General features: G+C 40.7%; 1 protein-coding gene across 1 annotated transcript in view; it reads left to right on the top strand.

The window, feature by feature from the left end:
- Nucleotides 1-19,017, top strand: part of SLC7A11 (solute carrier family 7 member 11) — a 59,619-nt gene extending 40,602 nt beyond the window's left edge. Inside the window, exons 7-12 of the mRNA XM_063415196.1 lie at nucleotides 2,604-2,727; nucleotides 3,883-3,986; nucleotides 4,456-4,552; nucleotides 6,133-6,282; nucleotides 7,976-8,153; nucleotides 13,297-19,017. Coding sequence (XP_063271266.1) covers nucleotides 2,604-2,727; nucleotides 3,883-3,986; nucleotides 4,456-4,552; nucleotides 6,133-6,282; nucleotides 7,976-8,153; nucleotides 13,297-13,364 — 721 coding nt within the window. The 3' untranslated portion in view covers nucleotides 13,365-19,017. The remainder of the gene's footprint in view (nucleotides 1-2,603; nucleotides 2,728-3,882; nucleotides 3,987-4,455; nucleotides 4,553-6,132; nucleotides 6,283-7,975; nucleotides 8,154-13,296) is intronic.
- Nucleotides 19,018-19,565: the final 548 nt, after the last annotated feature.

The following is a 19,565-nucleotide window of genomic DNA, read 5'->3' as shown; positions in this document are numbered from 1 at the left end:
TAGAAAAGACACAGTTAAAGCTCTCACTCCCTGGTTTTGCACATGGTTCCCACCTGTCTGCCCCTGTTTTTGGGGGATTTGAGGACCAAGCGTGAATCTGAGCAGAGGTGTCAGTGAGGAATGAACCATACTGTACTGCTGATCCCTGAAATCTTGAAACTGGCCTTTTATTTCTGTCTGAATCTGTCACTGGAAGCAGTGGGTAACAAGCAGCACTTGGAAGGGTTGTGCAGGCAAACGACAGCCCTCTGAAAGCTCGCTCCTGCCAGGAGACAAAAGGCAGTGCCGCCTGAGCACTTGTTCCCTTCAAGAACAGGGGCTTGGGAGCTCAGAAGTCACAGCATCCCTTGTGCTGCTCCAGGCACTGAGTTATGATTTGCAGGCTTTTTAATGAATAGTGCTCCCTGACGAGTTCTGGCTTGTTTATTCTTTTTATTCTTCTGAGTGTGGTTTTTTTTTTTTTTTTTTTTTTTTTTTTGTTGTTGTTGTTGTTGTTGTTGTTGTTGTTGTTGGTACGAGGGCGTTAGCACTCTTCAGCACAACAAAGCAGGACTTGCAGTGTTTAGATAATGGTCACCTTTGGTTCTTCACCCCCAACCCTCCCCACCCCAGTTTGGAATTGCCATTTTGATTTATGAGAAATTAAACTGGGATTTAAATTAGATGTGGATGTGAGGTGTTTAGTAATAGTTAGAACAAAGATAATCTGTTGAGTTTACCAACATGCTTTCAGTCATTTAAATGGTATTTGTGAGAAAAGTTCAAATTTTCTATGTTTGGCTGAAAACCCTCTTTCTAAGGCTGGAGTAAGGGATGATTTCTCCAAAAGCTTGGTGGTTGAAGCATTCATCTGCGATGCATAAAATATAGATAAAATACCTGCTCTGAGAGGCTTTAAATCCATGTATCCCTACCCTGAATCAGATGCTAAGAGGATTGAATTCAATTTACACCCAGGTCAGGTAAGAAGCTTAACCCAACTGATCACAATATATCTGGCAACTGACCTACAAACCCCATTTTTGGCAAACATTATCAACACACAGAGCTGCAGTATTTCTTGTGTCCATAACTATGAGTTTCCAGGCAATACATCACCTGTATTCTGGGCTCTTTGCTCTACTCCTTGCTGTCATCTTCTCCATCAACAAACACATCCTACCAGTTGACTGGATCCCCTTTTTCCAGTTTCTTCACCTGAGATGTGTGCATGAGGTAGAAGTGGCTACTTAATACAGTATCATGATGTCTACCCAGATTTGGTGTTGCCTTACCAGCACGATCCTCTTACCCACCTGTGTGTCTGGGTTAATGGGAGCATTTGACACCGTGGTTTCTCAGGGGGGCAACAATGATACTGTCCTGCTTTACTTATTTATAAATACATTTATTTATTCAGTCTTGGGTTAGAGCTTTTTTTTCAGCTCCATGCAGCCATACTGATGTGAAGGATCTGTTTGAGAAATAAGGACTGGTAGTGAAGAAGATCCTTAAATTCTGACCCGGTTGTGTTTCTTTGAGAAAAATATCAGAAAAGAATGGATCTTTGTGTTGGTTTTCAAAACACCTTTTCCTTTGAGGCCATTACAATAGTCCTTTAGAAATGTTCTTGTGATCTCTTCTGGAATACCAGAATTCCTAGTTCTGTCTTTCCTTTCTTCCACTTGCTGGGGTGACTTTCTTTAAATATGGGAACCTCTCCATCCCTGCAAAAGAAGCCTTATATAGACAGCTGGAGGGAACCAGCCATGAAAGAGGAGCTCTCAGCTCTCCTCACTCTCAGCCTGGGAACTAAAGGATTAGTTTCAGATCCCAGTTTTTTCTTGGTGTGATGTAGATATCAATAATATTAGGTGGAAAGAGACTAGAGTAACATTTGAGGCATCTGGGTTTTTCTCCTGACTCTAACATTTGCTTGCAGTGTGGCTTTGGACAAATTCACTGTGCCTCTGTTCCTCCTTTTAAAAACAGAAACGATTCTGCTTTTCTGACTAGAAGGATATGCTATATAAAGTTTAGCATTATTATATATTTGTTTGTTATTCTTCTGTCTTTTAGCTAGGTTAGCAGAGGGGTTGTGTTTTCAATACCATTTGTGCTGTGCTAAACTTACAAATTTGTGCTGTTTCCATTTCTATGTCATATTCTGCTTTCATATTCCCCTGAATAGTGGGAGAGATCACTGGGATGTGATAAGGTGTATAAAGGAAGAAATACACCCAGAAGGAAAGGGCAGAATTTTGCATGCTGGATGTTTTGGTATCCAGGGGAAGATGCCAAACACCTCCAGGTCAAGTCAATCTGAGTAGGAAACTTAAATGGGAAGTGGGGGACCAATGGGGGGCATGGGGGCCACAAGCCCCTTGATGTCCCCAAAGGACTCCTCCCTCAAATGGTTTCTCACCTCTTCATTATAAACCTATTTCCTTTGTCTAGAGGGTTTTGTTTATTCCTGTTTTTTTACTGGTAGTTTCTAACGATGATACTTTGGGATCACCAAATGTGCATTTGCCATCATTAGTGGTTTCTTCTCATGTTATTTGTTTCATGTTCAGGGATTAGCGACCAGATTGCAAAATAATGAGCTGCCTTGTGTATTTCAGAAACATACCCCTGGCAATATGCATTTCAATGATTATCGTCACTGTTGGCTATGTGTTAACAAACGTGGCTTATTTCACTACAATCAGTGCTGGGGAATTGCTGCTTTCAAAAGCTGTAGCAGTGGTAAGTTACAGAAGAAAAAACACAAAGATGTATTCCTGCTGCAGTTGTGTTTGTTGATTTTATTCTTGTTTTCATGGGGGAAAAAGATTGGGTGGCCACATCCAGTCAGGTTTTAGTATGGCAGCACTTATGAACATTCAGGTGAAATTTGATTTTTGGCTGATCAGTGGGATTGCACTTCAGGCCATCAGTACCATTTATAATGTAACACTGGACTGTGTTTATTTATCTCTTCTAACTAAGTCAATAGGACTTCAATTTCCAAGCCAAGTACATGCTTGAAAAATTCAGTGCTAAATTGTAAGCTCAGCTCCTGGGAAGCGGGATATTTATGGAAGAGAGAGCTCTGAACTATCCTGTGTAGCAGAATAAAGTAACTTTTTCTCTGCACAATGTGTGTCCTGAGTGCTTGGGAAGGGGCTTGCTGCGAATACTGGAGCTCATTTGGGAAGGAGTTGCAAGGCAACCTGGCTAGGAAATACTGCTGTGATTGTTCTCGCTGAATTGTGGTGACGACACTGATTTTTAGACTTATGGTATCTGAGTCACAGTGAGGAAATGAATAATTCCATTTCTTTTCCAGTAGTGATACTGCCTGTGGCTATTCCGATTGACGTGAGTTTTGAAAAATGACCAAATTCTGTAGCTAATGGGCGGTCTAGAAAGAAAACATTTTATAAACATGACAAAAATGAACATGTTGCCTGTGGTGCCCCAAACTCCAATTAAGATTTTTCTGCTAACCTAAAACACTAAAGCATGAAAGGATGGACTATACCACTGGTTAGCACCAGCTGAGTGCAGTGAAGGGTGTAGAAAAAGGATATGAGGTGTGCAGATCAGACCTTGATCCATTCAGACTTGGTCTTCTTCTTTGGAGCCATAATGGTCTGAATTGACACCAGTCAGGGCCTGATTCCACCTCCTCATCATTGCTTCAGCTGGAGATCTTCCACATGCCCTTAAGGGTGAGGCTAGGACAGCTCAGCTCTGGTGGCTGTGCTCTCACAAAAGGGACAACAAACGCACAGCACAATTTTCAGTGAGGGATGCAGAGAAGGGGTGTAACTCACGCCGTGATAATTTGTTAGTAGAGGACAATGACCTTCCCATTTTATGAAAAATCATTGTGTGTTTCCCTCTCTTTTCCAATAGACCTTTGCTGAACGACTACTGGGAAACTTTTCCTTGGCTGTCCCAGTGTTTGTTGCTCTCTCCTGCTTTGGGTCGATGAACGGCGGCGTTTTTGCCGTCTCCAGGTGAGCACTGCTGGTGTTCCTGGGGGTGAGGGCTTGGGAGGCATCCTGAAAGGATGGAGGCAAGGGGAAGGGAGAGAAGGGTTCATTCCTTTAGCAGGATGTGACAAATGACTGCACTGTTTACCAAGTGTTGGGCTTTTCCTCACTTTGTTTAGGGCACTATTTTTAAAATCCTTTGAATGGTTTGGAAATGAATCTCCCTTAATCAATGGTTGCTTTTTTTTTTTCGTGTAAAGGAGGAAAACTGGAGAGAAAATATTAACTATTTCCAAACACCAATCAAGGGACACCTTCAGGGATGGTTTTGATTTCTGCTTTGTGTGGGTTTGTTTCTCCTGCCAGTGCTTTCATTTAGAACACCTCAAACAAGACTAAGAAGTGCTGCCCTGCTCTGTGACTTTCACGAGCCACTTTGCGTACTCGCGGTAATGAGCACATTTAAAGTCTGTCCACATTTGTTTCCCACCAGGATGTTCTTCGTTGCATCCCGTGAGGGTCACCTTCCAGAAATCCTCTCCATGATTCATGTCCGCAAGCACACTCCTCTGCCAGCTGTCATTGTTTTGGTAAATCATAGAAACAAATGTTCCTGCGCTAGAATTCGTATTACAGGCTTGCTCTGGAGGATTCAAACAGAATTTGGGCACTGCTTGAGTCTCATTTATTAATGTTAACATGGGCTTTGGGCAGGGTGGAGGACAGGAGAAAGAGGAATGATATTTGGGAGTTGTTCTTATTCTATCATCTCCTCCTTGCTTCCTTGCCTGTCACTGCAATCTAATTCATATCTTACTGCTCTGAATTTCTAAATATCTGCTAGCGACGAGCTAGTTCCCTTTCAGAGAAAGAAATTCCAATTAAACAAACAAAAAAGGGATTAATTTAACCTAGAGTTGAACTAAACACCGGCATCCAGGAGTACCCTAAAGGCTCATCATACTACCTTATAGTGACAAATGCAAACACTTTTGCACTAAGATAAAGGAGAGGGAACACTCAGATGTCCAGCATAGTGGTGATTAAAAAACAAGAGAAAATGTGCCTGGGAAATAGTCTGAATTTTCTAAGGAAAACCACTGGTGCTTTAGTGGAAATCCTATTACTGACTTCTAAAATAAACAGCAAAGGTAAATGTTGGCCACGTGTGAGCTTTGCAGACTAATTTGTATGGTAAAATGTTAGGACTAAATGTCAAAATACCAACTTCAAAGTTCAGTTTCCATAGTGCCAGGAAGATTTTCACTTAACCTGCAGTATTCATAATCATGGGTGCTCAGCCCCTCTTTAGGGATCAATGACTGCAGTGTGTCTGGAAAGACCTCTGCCATATTTAGGGGCTTACAGCCAAAACAAAAGATGCACCTATGAGTCTCTGCTAGTAAAGAGCAAATGCTTGTGGAATTTGAACTGGTTTTTGGTATTGATGCCTATAAGCTCACTGCTGAATTGTTGATTTTTGTATGTCCATATATAACAACAGGCTTTGAAGTTTTGAAAATTAGGCAGTGTGATTATGGTGAAAAGTTTTAATGAAATCAATTTTCCATAAACATTTAGTTTGCATTTTATTTCTTTGGTTGTAGTCGTACCTTGTGAGTAGATTACATTGACTCATTTTTGTGGAATGAAATACACAAAATGTATTAATATATTTTTATGCCACGTCCTCTTTGCTCACCTCCCCTTTGAAGCCTGGGAGATTAAGACTTTTTCCTTCCACGAAACACCAAGAAACCTCTGCTTTCATATGATTAGATGTGACCAAAATTGAACTGTTCCTATCACTGGCATCAGCAAAGAGCAAGCAAACCTGCAGTGGGCTCATACCCCATGAGAATGCTGCCCAGGATGCTCCAGAATTTTGGTGCTGCTGTGTACCTGTGTGTTTTTGTCTGGGTCACAGGGGACAGATTTCTATTGACATTGTGTGGCCACCCAGGACAGATATTTATTGATCCAAAGTGGCCTCAGGGGACAGCCAGGCATTGATCACACACCTGATTGCATGACAAAGGCAAGCCCGTGGCACTCAGGTGTGTGCATACGGCTGTGCTGCTTGTCCCTGTGGAAAACTTTGACATCACTGCTGTAAAGTAATAGAGATCGATCTGCTAAACCCCTCTCATGCTCTGAATTTCTCTTGCAGCATCCTCTCACAATGATAATGTTATTCAACGGGGATCTCTACAGCCTCTTGAATTTCCTCAGCTTTGCCAGGTGGCTTTTTATTGGACTGGTAGTTGCTGGGTTGATTTATCTCAGATATAAACGTCCTGATATGCCTCGTCCTTTCAAGGTAACATCTGCTCTCTGCTCTTTTACATGAATCCTCCCTCCTCTCTGTCCTGTGGTCAGACAGCAAGGGAGCATTTTCTGATGTAACCAGCTAATCTCTTTTTCAGGAAAAGCAGAGTTAAGAGAAAACAGTGTTTTGTAGTGAAGACAGAGAGTTTTCCTGCAAAGTCCCCAGTGCTACCCCAGCTGTGTTCAGTTCTGCAAAAGAATTCTTGCTTCTTCCTCATGCTTGGAGGGCAGAAACTGAGGCTGCTGTGCTGAGATTGCTCAGTTTTGCCTGTCTGTTGTGTTCAGGCTGTGTGAAAATACCTCGAGCCCTCTGCAGTCACAGAGGGTTCAGACTGCAAATATTGGGGTTACACGTGCCAACCTGATTTTCAGCCAGCCCTCTGTTTAATGTCTCCTTCAGATAATTGGCCTGGGTAATTTTACCACCTAAAAGTCGTGTCAAGCATAAGAATTTACGAGAGAGAGCACTTATGTCATTGCATATCCAATATCAAACATGCCAATTTTCTGTGCAAACAAGTGGTTAGGGTGATTATTGTAATATTTGGCACTTGCAGTGGATTTGCAGACAGAGTTATTGTGAACCCAGAAAGAAAATTCTAATATCCAGCCCCTTGAATAGCAGCTATTTTGGCCTTGGTTCTGCTGTTTTTCTTGCTTCTTTTAAGTAACATAATACAAAGTAAGTTGTCCCATTGTGTATCCAGAAAGATAATATCTATCATCAAAAAACTGAGAAATATATCCCTATTTAGGTGCTGCTGAGAAGACTATGTTTTGAAGAACAAAGAATCTGTATTGTTGTATTCTTGTAGGTATATTAGCAAACAAGGAGGTGAACAGTACAGCAGATTTTGCTTTGATTAAAAAAGCGCTTTGACAGTGCACAAAAGAGGAACAGTGATGTTTTGAGGCATGAAAGGAGGAGAAAAATCTCCAAGGAATTCTCAATTCCTCAATTCTCCATTACACTTAATGTCTCATAAGCCATGCCTGTAGGTGTTTCCTTTAGAGAGCTGCTAAGAGAGTGATTGTATTGGTGTTCTTGAAAATTGAGCAAATAAATCTGATGTGGTTACTTTGTGTGCTTTCAGCAGTGACACTGGCAATGCTATCAGTCATACAGTCAGAAAGTGCTTTTTCAATGGCTATCAGGTGCATAACACCATCAAATATCTTTATCACTAGTCAAATTACTGTTTAATTCGCTCTCTTCCTGCTAGATTTTGATTTTTACCTTAGGAAGAAAATCAATATGTTCTTAATAGTTTTAAAAGGTGACTTGAGCTCCTGGTTGTGTTTTAAAATGTTTTCTAATGGGTAATTATCAAAAGGGAAATCTTTACTGTGGTTAGAGCTGCTTGCTTATATGCTGGAGGATTAGAGGAAGGGCTTTTACATTGTAACTTATTTACAGTCCTTACATTTTAAAGGATGTAAAACACTGGAGTGTTTTAGAGTGTAATTAAGAGGCTTCTGTGGCACTCACTGCATAGCAGTCAGCAGGGCCTGGCTGCTGCAGTCGGTGACGTTTCATGTGCCTGCTCTAGATACCCTTATTTCTCCAGAACTCTCATATACTGCTGGGTCTTATCCAATTTACATTTCGTGGCGAGTTAAACGCCTTGGTCATTGCTTCAGGTTGACCTTATTGTGTAATGTTTCTTTGTGTGGTTATTTTTCAGGTTCCTCTGTTTATCCCAGCTTTGTTTTCCTTCACTTGCCTCTTCATGGTGGCTCTGTCGCTTTACTCTGACCCGGTGAACACAGGGATTGGATTTGCAATAACCCTGACTGGCATTCCTGCCTACTACCTCTTTATTGTGTGGGACAACAAGCCAAAGTGGTTCAGAAAGCTTCTAGGTGAGTCCTGGAGTGGGGCTTCCCTCCGTGCTGGCTCCAGGAGTTTCTCAGAGCTTTCTCCCTGTGTTGTGAAATCCTTTAGATCGATGCTCTCAGCTGCTGTGAGCTGGAGGTGACAACACAAGTTGCTTTTGGGCACGTGCTCTGGCATTGCCCTGCCCCTAAGAAATGAGGTACTGTCCTTACAGGACACAAAATAAGTCACACTGACTCTGTGTATTTCTCAAAATTATAGAGCGATTTATTCAAAACATGATTTCTTTATATACTATTTACAAATACCAATATGATTGGATGGCAAAGTCAACACCTCTCCAACCATATTAGTCAAGCCAGAGGGCCATCAAGAAGTCCCTCTTCTAAAAAAGAATTAATACAAAGATATAGTTAAGAAAACATCTCTTGTTTACAACAAATGGCCTGAGAAAGAAATTTCACAAGCCAAAACATCCCAGGCATGACATCAAAGATACAAGGTACATTCACAGCAAGGCTGTTCTTCAGCCAGTGATTGACTTTAAATGACTGATGCTTCTTCCCCTCCCTCCCCTACAAACACCTTATTAATTCCTTTTGAATCACCATCATCTTCTCCTCACGCTGTCTCAGTGCAAATAAACACTCCTTGGAGAATCTGTTTGGAATCCTGAGCCAAACAGCCGTGATGACAGGGTGAGCTCGAGATGAGTTCCCCTACTGAGCCCATGGGTCTGGGGACCACTGAGGAGTGCTTGGAATGGGGCTGGAATTGTCTGGAAGGTTCAGGCAGGCTGGGCATGGGGGTACAGTCCTTAGCAGTGGCTGCTGACAAGGCAATATATATATATAAAACATATATATAACATAAAAACATATATATATATATAACATATACCATGGTTGACGTGCCTCTATGGAAATTATTTCTGTGCTTCGTGAAGAATGACTTCTGTGTGACTTGGCTAGTAGTATTTCATGCCTGAAATACACTGAGAATCCTCTCCTGACATTTCTGAAAGGTTTTGAAAGGATTTGTTGAAGTTCTGATGTGTTAGAGAAGGATTATTTGGAACATTTCAATTAGAAGTCAGTATCATTTTTACAGCTCTTCGTTCTCTTTTTTTTTTTTGTTACTCAGGATGATAGGCTTCCAAAATAAAGGGAATTTTCAAAACATCAAACAAGAATATTTGCAAAATATTTCAGGAATGACGAATCATTTATTAAACAAAACAAAAAGAAAATTTCTTTTGCTGCAAAACTAAAACTCAACCTGTGAAATCTTTAACTAATAACAGTTGATTTCTATAGATGGTGAACCAAAATTACTTATTGTCTTCTGTGCTTCAGACTTAATTGATGATTTAAAATGAGCTGCTCACAAGAAAGGAATAATGCTTTTATATGTAGTTACAGTATAACCAGTTGTTTGTATTTTCTCAATCTAAATATGTTATAAAGTATTATATATATATACACCTATATGCTGTAGAATATGTGATTTTCCCTCTCAATACATGCTGGGAAGTCCATAGGCAACAGGGCAGAAAGTATTTACAGAAAAAGGTGTTAGTTTAGGCTAGCAAAATCTTAATTTTATAACCAAAAAGTTGTAAATTACTTGCAGTGTCCTGGGAATGGGTAGAAATCTTCAGCACAAATTAAAGCAGTTGCATACAGAAGGACATTCTATTTAATAGTTAGAATTTAGTCTGTTTATAATTTCTCAGTCTTGACATTTAGGGTCTGGGAATTTTTCCCATATCAAACCCAGGAGCTTTTTGGCATTTCCTGTCACGTCCCAGAGGTTTTGGAATACAGCTACTTGAATCTTTGGCCACGGGATGCCAGTGTTGAACCACATTACTTGGGCAAGAGAGAGAATATTCTCTTTAAGGTAGACTGGATAGATGTGAGGATTTTACTGCCAGCTGTGACAATGAAGGTGAATAATTCCCAGCTTTTGAGATAGCACAAAATTCTCCTCCTAGAAAGAAGTCTTTGTGCCTGTGTCATATCTATGGATGGGCATGGTGTACTGGCTCGGAGGGGAAGGCAGCAGAAACCAGTCAGTGAGGGAAACAGCTTTTTTCCTTTGCAATTATTATCCCCAAAATAACAACAGTAATGACAGAAAACTGATGCTGACAGTTTTGAGGTGGAGCAGAGTGGAGATTTGCTTGTGAAACAAACAGATTTTTCTTTTCCCTAAGGAGAAGCAATAAACCTTCTGTGTGGAGTCATTAAGCTGGCATTATTTTGGGAGAGCCATTGTATACCCTGAGAACATTTACAAAAGGTATTGAATGAGGATAAATTAACTTAAAGTACCTCTGTGAGATATAGAAAAGAAATTGGGCAGCTGCAGGCTTGATATTCTAACCTTGAAACAATATGTCTTACACAGGCATGAAAGTGTAATTCCAGACACGAGGTAAAGGACAGCATAAAAAAAATGGGATTCTAATTTAAGAGGTAGATTTTTGCCAGAGTAACTGGGTAATTTTCTATGAGAAGGTAAATGACTTTGTTTTTAAATAGAAGAATGTGATTAATCCAATCTTAGACTTAACCAAAGCATTTCGTGTGGCACGAGAGGGGAAGTAGGAGCCTGCTAGAATGAACACACTGGTGTGCTACCAATACTGTTCCTGAGTTGCTTCATGTGCCCAGATCAGCACATGGGGCTTTGAAAATCACCTTCTTGAGGCATTGCAAAGGTGCAAACACCCATGGGTGCAGACCAGCCCCACATCAGGTCAGAGGGAATACCCTGAGCAGGCTTTGTAAGGATCAGAGGAAAGGGATATTGAGCAGACAGAATGAGTATTGGGATGAAACAGCCAGCCTGAGGATACATTTATTTCTGAAAGGAGTTTCAGGCTGATTGCACTAGCAGAGCCCTCCAGTGGATTACCCAAGGAATCCTCTCCCAGGGCTGGAAGTCTTTGTTCTGTACTTATGGCATTCACATTGCCCATTCTCCTTACAAAATTGCTGCACTGAACACAAGGTGGCCTTGCAGCTTGTAGGGTTTGTGGGTTCTGGGATGGTATTTTGCAGTGGGAATAACATTTTGTTCTCTCCTCTTCCATAGGAGTTTTGCCGTAGCACTAGTGTTCTTGGACAAATAATTTTCAGCTAGTACAGGCTTCATTTGACCTCTGCATTCTTGCTTTTTGTAAAACTAATGTGAAAACGAAAAAAGTTGAGCCTAGCAAATCCTAAGCAGGTGATCAGTGTGTAAAAGGATGCATCACCAGCAGGAGAATGCTTCCATCTGCACCTCCTCAGTTGAAAACCCAGCCTTACACTCACACTTAAAACATCTTTATTTCTTTACAGTGGATTAAATTGCAAGGAGGTAAAAAATTGAATCCTACTTTTTTTCACAGCTAAGCCCTTTCGGGAAATGAGATCTCTTTATATAATGAAATATCTCTGCCAGGGTTATTTAGCAACACCAGAGGATGATACTTGCTCACTTAGGACAAAATGTTATCTGCTCAATTTGCTTCTCTTTGTTGAGTTTGTGGTAGGATCCAGGAGAGATTATCTCAGTGTTTTGCTATTACAGATTTCATGTCCAGCCATATATATGTAATAAAATTCCTGCTTTCTTTCCTCACCTAAACTTTACGTGGCGCTTGTGTGGATACAAGGTCTGGGTTTTTTTATAAAGGTTGTCCCCAGGGACCCATCTGCAGTGAATTCTCCTCTCAAAAAGGGAAAATTAGGATGTAAAGTGGGCTGGGGAAGTTATCTGCACTGTCATGGTATGTTTTGTGACAAATGTGAAACTGGTCCTGTAACTCTAGGTACTGCTGCAAGCAGACAACACAGAGGTACTGACTGCAAACAGATTGGAACATTTTCATAGGGGAAAATGCTCCTTATACTGATTTATTCTGAGTACATTGAAATCAAAAAATGCAAAGAATGCTACTCCACCAGCTTGTCTGCTCTGCTGTGGCTTCTTCCCAGGAGAGAGAAAAACTGCTGGGTGGAAATGGGGGACTGGCCAAGGTCTTGCTGCTGGTGGGTCTGTCCACTTAGGTGAACAAAATCACAGCCAGCTCTAGAGATGCCCAGCATTTCCCTCTCTTTCCATGCGCCTCTTCCAAGAGCTGTCATGCCACTGCTCAGCTCCATAAAATTCTTTTTCCCTTTGCTTGTCCTCAAAGCTGGAAGGGCTGGGATGGCAGGGGCAAAGCCCTGCTGTTCTCCTGCTGCTGGCTTTCCTCCTGTCCTTCGTCCCTGCCACGCTCAGCCCAGCTCTGATGTCCCCACTCTGGGTGGGGAAGGCAGATGGGAGGAAAATGCAGAGCCTGGAGATTCTCAGCCTCTCTGCCCCCATCAGTTTATAGTCTAAGGACAGCCTGGCTGTGCACTGAAGCGGTGACATCCAAGAAAAGAGGAAAGGGTGGTAGAATCTGCCTTAGACACGAGGTCAGAGAAGTGGTTTCAGTTCATATCTTCTGTGAGTTGCACTGTTTTACCCTCCTGGCTTTGCACTGTGTCAGTGTCAGCATTCGCTCCAGACATTCAAGAAAAATGAGAACTTTCTTTTACAACAATTTCTGCTTATTTAAAATGGGATACTAAAAAAGAGTGATAAATGAAAAGAATTGTAAGAAAATGGTCTTTTACTATTCTCTATGTACTATATGTGAATTAACTGTGCCATTTATGCATCAATACACTAAAAAGAAAACCACCAAAAGCACCAGAAGGAAATAAATATCCAGAGTGAAAAAAGAAAACATGAAGTTTTTTGTTTAGGCAGTTCTTAGCACAGGTAAATTAATTTATTTGAATTCTTCCAGACTTTTATTTCAACATAACATCTTGATTAAAGCTAAACAGCTATGCAGAGTAGTCATTTTTAAGATAGCCTTTAAAAGCATGTAGACTTTTATTGAATAAGATCATACATCCTTACCCTTCCATTATTATTGGATATGCATAACCTTGGATCAGAGGCACAGAAAACAGTTAAAAAGAAGAAAATTTTGAGTTTAAATGATGTATTTTTATGTGATATACATGCCCTATGTGAAGTCTATGTGCAAGTAGCCTGTATAGAAGGTAAGACAATTTTGCTGACTGCTTCTCCTCCTGCATCTCTCCTGCAAAACGTCACCAAGAGCTTTTATCTTTGCAGGCAGGATAACCATAACACTGCAACTCCTCCTGGAAGTCATCCCAGCAGAGGAAGATCAGAAATCATGATCATCATGTACAGCTTTTGGCTTGGTGTTTCATTTCTACCTGAAAGAAAAAGAGTAGGGAGACTTATCCCTCTTCCTAACGTGCTGCAAACTGGAGGAACAAGTCACAGTCGCGATGGACAGCGAGCAAGTCGCTTACCAGCATTGTCTTTTATGATGCTGTTGCAAAATATTTTTTTAACGTGGTTGGTCTATATGTAGAAAGCAAGCACTTGTGCTTCGAGGGAACTCTTTACTGTTTCTTTTGGTAGAGTGTCTTGTTTTAACAAGCTGTAAGTTCATCAAACGGGGATTTGGTTTGCCTTGTCACCGAGGGTAGGTTTAAGTGGTGTACTGTGAAGAATGTGTCTTGCTTTCTGTCCCTGGAGATCTCAGCTCTCACCAGGGCAAGGGTGAGATAAAGCTGCTGAGTTTCCTGTGCTACATTCATCCCATCACTCTGTCTGGCAGCCTGGTTTGATCTCTTGTGGCTCTCTGGAAGTCCCAGCACACTGATGCAGAGGCACCGCTCCCCAGAACTTTGTGAAGGCAAACTCGAGGTTCCTTCATTCCAGAGGTCTTACACCATAGCCAACAGAAACATCTTTTGAGACTTCATATTTCTGCCTGTGGGGCAGAAAGATTTTAGCAGGGGAATTTTAGCAGTAATTTTATTAATTTTAATTTTTTTACCAGGCCTGAATTGATCACTGGTTTTACCAGTGTTTGTGCACCTACACACACAAAATCCAGCAAGCTGAGCAATGACCTTCAAATGAGTCAAAATATTTGAATGTCACCTCCACTGCTATATGAATATTTCCTATCTGGAAGCGTATGGTCCTACAGTTATCAGTCAGGCAAACCTGATTTTAAAGTTTTATATCAGTGTTGGTGGGCAGAAATAGATGTCAGTTGGTGGGAACGTGGGTAAAGACATGACAATAGATGCAATATTTTTTTATGAATAAGGTATAAGGCAGGCTACAGCAGATTTGCTGATTTGAGTAGGATGTGTGCCTGATCTTTGATCTTTTCACTCAAGCACACTCCAGTTAACAGGGCTTTGGAACACTGAGGAGCATGTGCTTTTCCTGTCTTCTCGTGGGTTTTATCTCAGCAGAAGCAGAGAAAGGCCTTCAAAACTGATAAAATGAAATTAATCTCCAGAACTATTTTTGAGCGGAGCTCTGGCTCAAATATGAGCTGAAATTTCGCTCTTTTTAAAAGATAATTGTATAACTAAATAAGTTTTTTGAAACTTAGAAATTGAGTTTTATATTCTTAATGACTACCCAACCTTAAGATTAAGGTTTATTATCACTCTGTTAATATAACACCTAACTATTGAATGCACTACTATTTGAGCTGTCTGCTTTCAGCAAGTCACGTTTCATGAAAATTCTTATGGAACTAAGCAGCATTTAACTTCCTAAACTGGGAGAAAAAGCACAACTAGTAGCCAGACCACTACAGTAAAGGGAGACTGTGTATTGTATATGTTTTGTATATATCCAGAATATCTACTGATTTAAAGGTTTTAAAGGTACAGTAATGTGTCTTAAGTGTGTACATTTTTTAAAATTTTGTATCTCTGTGGTGGAATTTCACAAAAGTAGGGAAATGCAAGTAACTGCTTATGGAGAAGTGCAGTAATTTAAGACACAGAAAACATTTTGCAAACAGTGTTTTCCTTTAAATGTTTTCTGTTTACTGTAATTTAGTGTCATTTGTATTTTTTTTTAGGCAAAAATTTTGAGAGAGTTTTTTTTTGTGTTGACAGTGGATGTGTTTGTTTAGTAAATTTAGTTTATTTTACATTTGGGTCACAGTTCCGCCTTCGAGCCCATCTCCTGCCATCCCCATTCATCGGGGTTTGGCCTTTATCGTTGTGGAGCATCTTCAAAGCACACAAACTCTACTTCTCTCTGACAGAAATAAACTGGCTGGCACCCTGCAGGAGTTGCACCTAACCCATTCCTCCCCTAAAGAATGCAAACTGCATGGGATCCAGAGCAGAACCACTTCCAGAGCGACAGTGGGTGTGACTTTTTCATCCCCTTTCATTCCCATGTATTCACTCCTGTTGTGCCACATTACTTGAAAGTTCAGATGCAGGCAGTGTTGAACTGTAGAAATAAATGGGCTCCATAAATAAAACCGAATGTTGCTTTATTTTCTCATCGCTGTCTTTAAGGTTTGGAAATGTTTCTGAAGCCTGATTCAGTGAACATATTGTCTTGGTTTGGAAAGACTGTCAGGGAAAACTGGAGTTTCCCTTGAAATGGAGAATGTAAAAACCCCTACTTCCAAATTATTATAAGTTTGCAATTAGGAGCTTTCAGGCAAAAATATGGGAATAGGAATAACAGTTCTTTATTAGGAATATTAAAAATACAAATGCAATAATACAAAAAAAACCAAGCAAGCAAACAAAAAGTCCTAGAAAACCCTGACAGAGTCAGGAATACGACCTGACACCCTGTTCAGGGTGTTGGGAGCAGTCCAAATAAATCCTCCTGCAGTGACAGATGTGGTTCTGTTGGAGTAGAGATGATCCTGCAGACAGGTTCAGTGGTGTGAGATGAGTCCAGCCTTCCTCTGGGAATCCAGTGGCAAAGAGGATCCCTGGGGTCCCTGTTGTCCCCATTTTTATCTGGGTAGGAATGGTTGGCTCCTCCCCACTGGGTGCAGCATCTCCCAATGGATGATGGAATGTGTGATGGCACTGGTGAGCCTCAATGGCCCATGAACAGAAGATATCCCCGAGGGTGGGCAGTGGTGACAGAGATCACAAACACTGCCCCACCTGGTTTTATCAGATGGCCTTCAGAAGCCTGTAGAATTTTCTTGTGTGTTAGTCCATGTTTAATTTTTCTATTGTATTTTTGCCAAGGAACTCTTGGGGAACATGTCAACAATTGACACCATTTCTGTTTACATCTGCTTTCTTGTTTCTTTTCTATTCAAAAAAGCTTTTGAAATAATTTTTCCTTGAAGTGCAAAGATCCAAATAGATAAAACACCTTTTTCAACAAGTGATTAACTTTATCAAGAGAGATAAAGTTGGATCCTCTTCACATTCCCTGTAACAGGAATGTCTACGGTGTTGTGATGTATCAAAGCTTTGATATTCTCTAATGTGATATTGGTGATGATCAAATATGGTTATAAAAATGCTATGGCTACAGTCAGTTTTATGCTCCTGTAGCTCATTCTCTTCTCCCAACTCAGGCTACAAAACGTTCCCCCTGCTAAGCTTTTCTACAGGCCTTTTTCAGATCCAGGAATTCACCTAAATCTCCTTTGAAAGGGAAATGCCATCCCTTTCTTTGTGGTGCACCTCAGCCCCTACAGCTGGATGTTAGCAGGTGACCTTAGCCCTTGACAGGCTCTTTGCTGAGCCCAGAGCTCGTTCTGTTCAAGGGAAGTGGGAGCCCTTGGTTTTAAAAAGTAACATGCTTTTGCAATGACCTCTCTCATTTTTACTTAAAATGTTTTGTAAAACTGTCAGATAGGAATTTTGGCGCTGCTTTTTAATGTGGTTTTGTGTGTGCATGTGTGTGTGTGTTATTTTTTCCCCTCCCTATTAGTTATGAGAAATTAAATGTTACAGGATCTTCAATTTTTACTCATCTTCTAATTTTACCCTGTGCCTTTGGCTGTGCCTGAAGAAAGCCACTTGATGCAGTTTCAGCTGCCAATACCTCTTTGTCACTCAGTCATTACAGTGTAATTAAGTCTAAAGTACGTGTTAATTTGCTGCTAGCAATGCTGGCTTCTCTCAATTATGACTTCCAGGTGATTTCTAACAATACTCATCAATGAGTATGCACAGCACAGCAGTCAGACTGGTGCAGGTGAATGACTCTTCTTGAGAACTTGAGCGTTCATCCTGTCTACGTATCAAGCTGTTTAAATGCATCAAGGCAGGATCTCTGGCTTAAACTGGATGGAGAATTTCAGAAGGGCTATGACACAGCCCAGGTCAAGGTGAGTGCAAAGCCTGAGATGTTTTAGACTCAATACATGTGTGCATTCTTCCACATTTGGCAAAATTTCTGGGAGAAAATGAGGAAAGCCTGAGAGGTATAAACGGGACCTCCTAGGCAGATGATTTCCCCAGTGCTTTCTTCTGCATTCCCCCTGAATGAAGGCTACAAATACATTTTCACTGAGAGAATTTCTATTCAGTGTCTCCTGCAAGCCAGCTCTTTGAAACATCTGTATCTAATTTTAAGCTGGGTGCTGTTGTTGCCCATCTGCTTGCCATTTGTTTAAACCTCCTATTTTTTCCTCACCTGAAAACTGTCATGTCATAGAAATCTGGTTTTCTAGGCTGTAACAATACTTTTTAAAAGTAACACAGTCATGAATTAGGGTCACATAAAGCTCTAAAGCAGTTCCAAGCAGCTCCCTCCTCACAGGCTCATATAGTTTTGTTTGCAGATTGCAGCAGGAGGATCTTAAAGTTTATCACAGCAAATACTCAGCTCCTCTCAGGTATCTCAGGTATCCTCACAATGTGAGGTTTTAATACAGTCCTTGCACTTGTACTCCAACACCTGATTAGAGGTCCTGACTTGGCCAACTTGGCAGTAGAAAATTTGGGCACGTGGTAAACCCCACTCAAGGTTATGAAAACTCTGTGGGGATAGTGAGAAATTTGGACAAGCTGGAAGATTACATGAACAGCAGTGAATTTGATCATTGGCCATGTACGTATACTTAATTACTTGCATATTACCAAGAGCTTCATTAAAAAAAAATCTGTTATACTGTTCTAGAGTGACATTTCAGGATTCCTGAGTTGGTGTGGTGGTTTTTTTTTTTTTCATTTTTTCTTTTGTTTTTGAGTATTATATTTAGGACAGCTCCCTCAGGTGTTCTGCTTGAAAGCTGGGGCAAACAAAGCTTTAAAAGAAATTCTCACTGTATTTTCTCTACATTTACTGCGCAGTGCAATTCAATATTCATAAATTACTTTTGGTTGCTGTTAGTATTTCCCATCTCTGTTTGCTAATTCATGTACCAGATATATTTAAAATGAATCTTTACACATCAGGGGATTTGATGCTTGTTCCACATGCAACAGCTCACTACTGAACAAAACTCCAGTGCTTTGTACTAATGCTAAGCCCTACCTTTGATTTTGTAATAAATATAGGAGTCAGAGGCAGAGTAAATCAGGCCCTGTACTGTCAGGTGGGCAGAGATGATTGATCACACCTTTCTGACAGGATTGCATTTGACTGCAAGTCTCATGCAGCCCTACTTTACATCATATAGAGGAATCTGGATGATGAAAAGCAGGCTGGCTTTGAGGACAGCATAGAGTGCTGCACCACTGTCATATTTATTTAGTGGCATGTGTCTGCTAAAATGCCTCAGGTTGTAGCTCATGGTAATAATTCTCTCTTGCGTTGAATCCATCTTGGCCCATTTTTATTCCTTTACCCATATTTTAAACAAAAATTGCTTTCAAAAACCTTTCCAAAATGGAAACATAAAGCCTTTATCTAAAGCAGACACATGTGGGTAATAAAATAGCTCATCTCTGCACTCCCTAAGAGTGCTGTTTTTAGAAATGAAATCATTATGTATTAGTCAAAAGGTTAGGTGGTCACCCAAACACTTATGTTCTTCCTGCTTTAGAAAAAAACCAGTTTACTCCAGTATCAGAAACTCTCTAGTCCTACAAATCTGGGTTTGGTTGCTGTTTGGCTCTTGGCAATGCATGTCTGCACCAAAGCTCTGGTCTTGAATATTGAATTTGGATCTGAAATTTCTCTGGGCGGAGGGAGCAAGGAGCAGCAGCCTGTGACTGTCTCCCTGTCCTGCCTTTTTGGCAAGGGGTTTGTGTACTTGTCATAAGAACAGAATTCATCTGGGAGCTGCTCCCGTGGAGAAATTGTAGTTCCTTCATGTTATGAATGTGCCCGAGTATGAGCTACAGACTGGTGCATCACTGTGTTAGGTTTTCTCACAACTTTTGAATATGTTATTTGAGATGCATTTCTGTTTGGCTTTGATTTGGCTTTCTCTTTTATAATACAAATGATTTTCTGTGTATACATGTATGCACGTGTTCTTTAGGGCTAGTGATGCAGAGCTGCACTCCTGCACTGCAAGTGTAGGACAATCAATGAAGCATTATTTAATGCATGCCAACTCCTTTTCTAACACTATTTCCAAAGTAAATTGCAGCAAGCACACAGCTATC

Source organism: Prinia subflava, chromosome 18 (assembly GCF_021018805.1).
Source record: "Prinia subflava isolate CZ2003 ecotype Zambia chromosome 18, Cam_Psub_1.2, whole genome shotgun sequence".
In the NCBI taxonomy this organism is placed as follows: domain Eukaryota; kingdom Metazoa; phylum Chordata; class Aves; order Passeriformes; family Cisticolidae; genus Prinia; species Prinia subflava.
The sequence above is the reverse complement of the archived record's forward strand: the minus strand, read 5'-3'. Positions and strand labels throughout refer to the sequence as shown.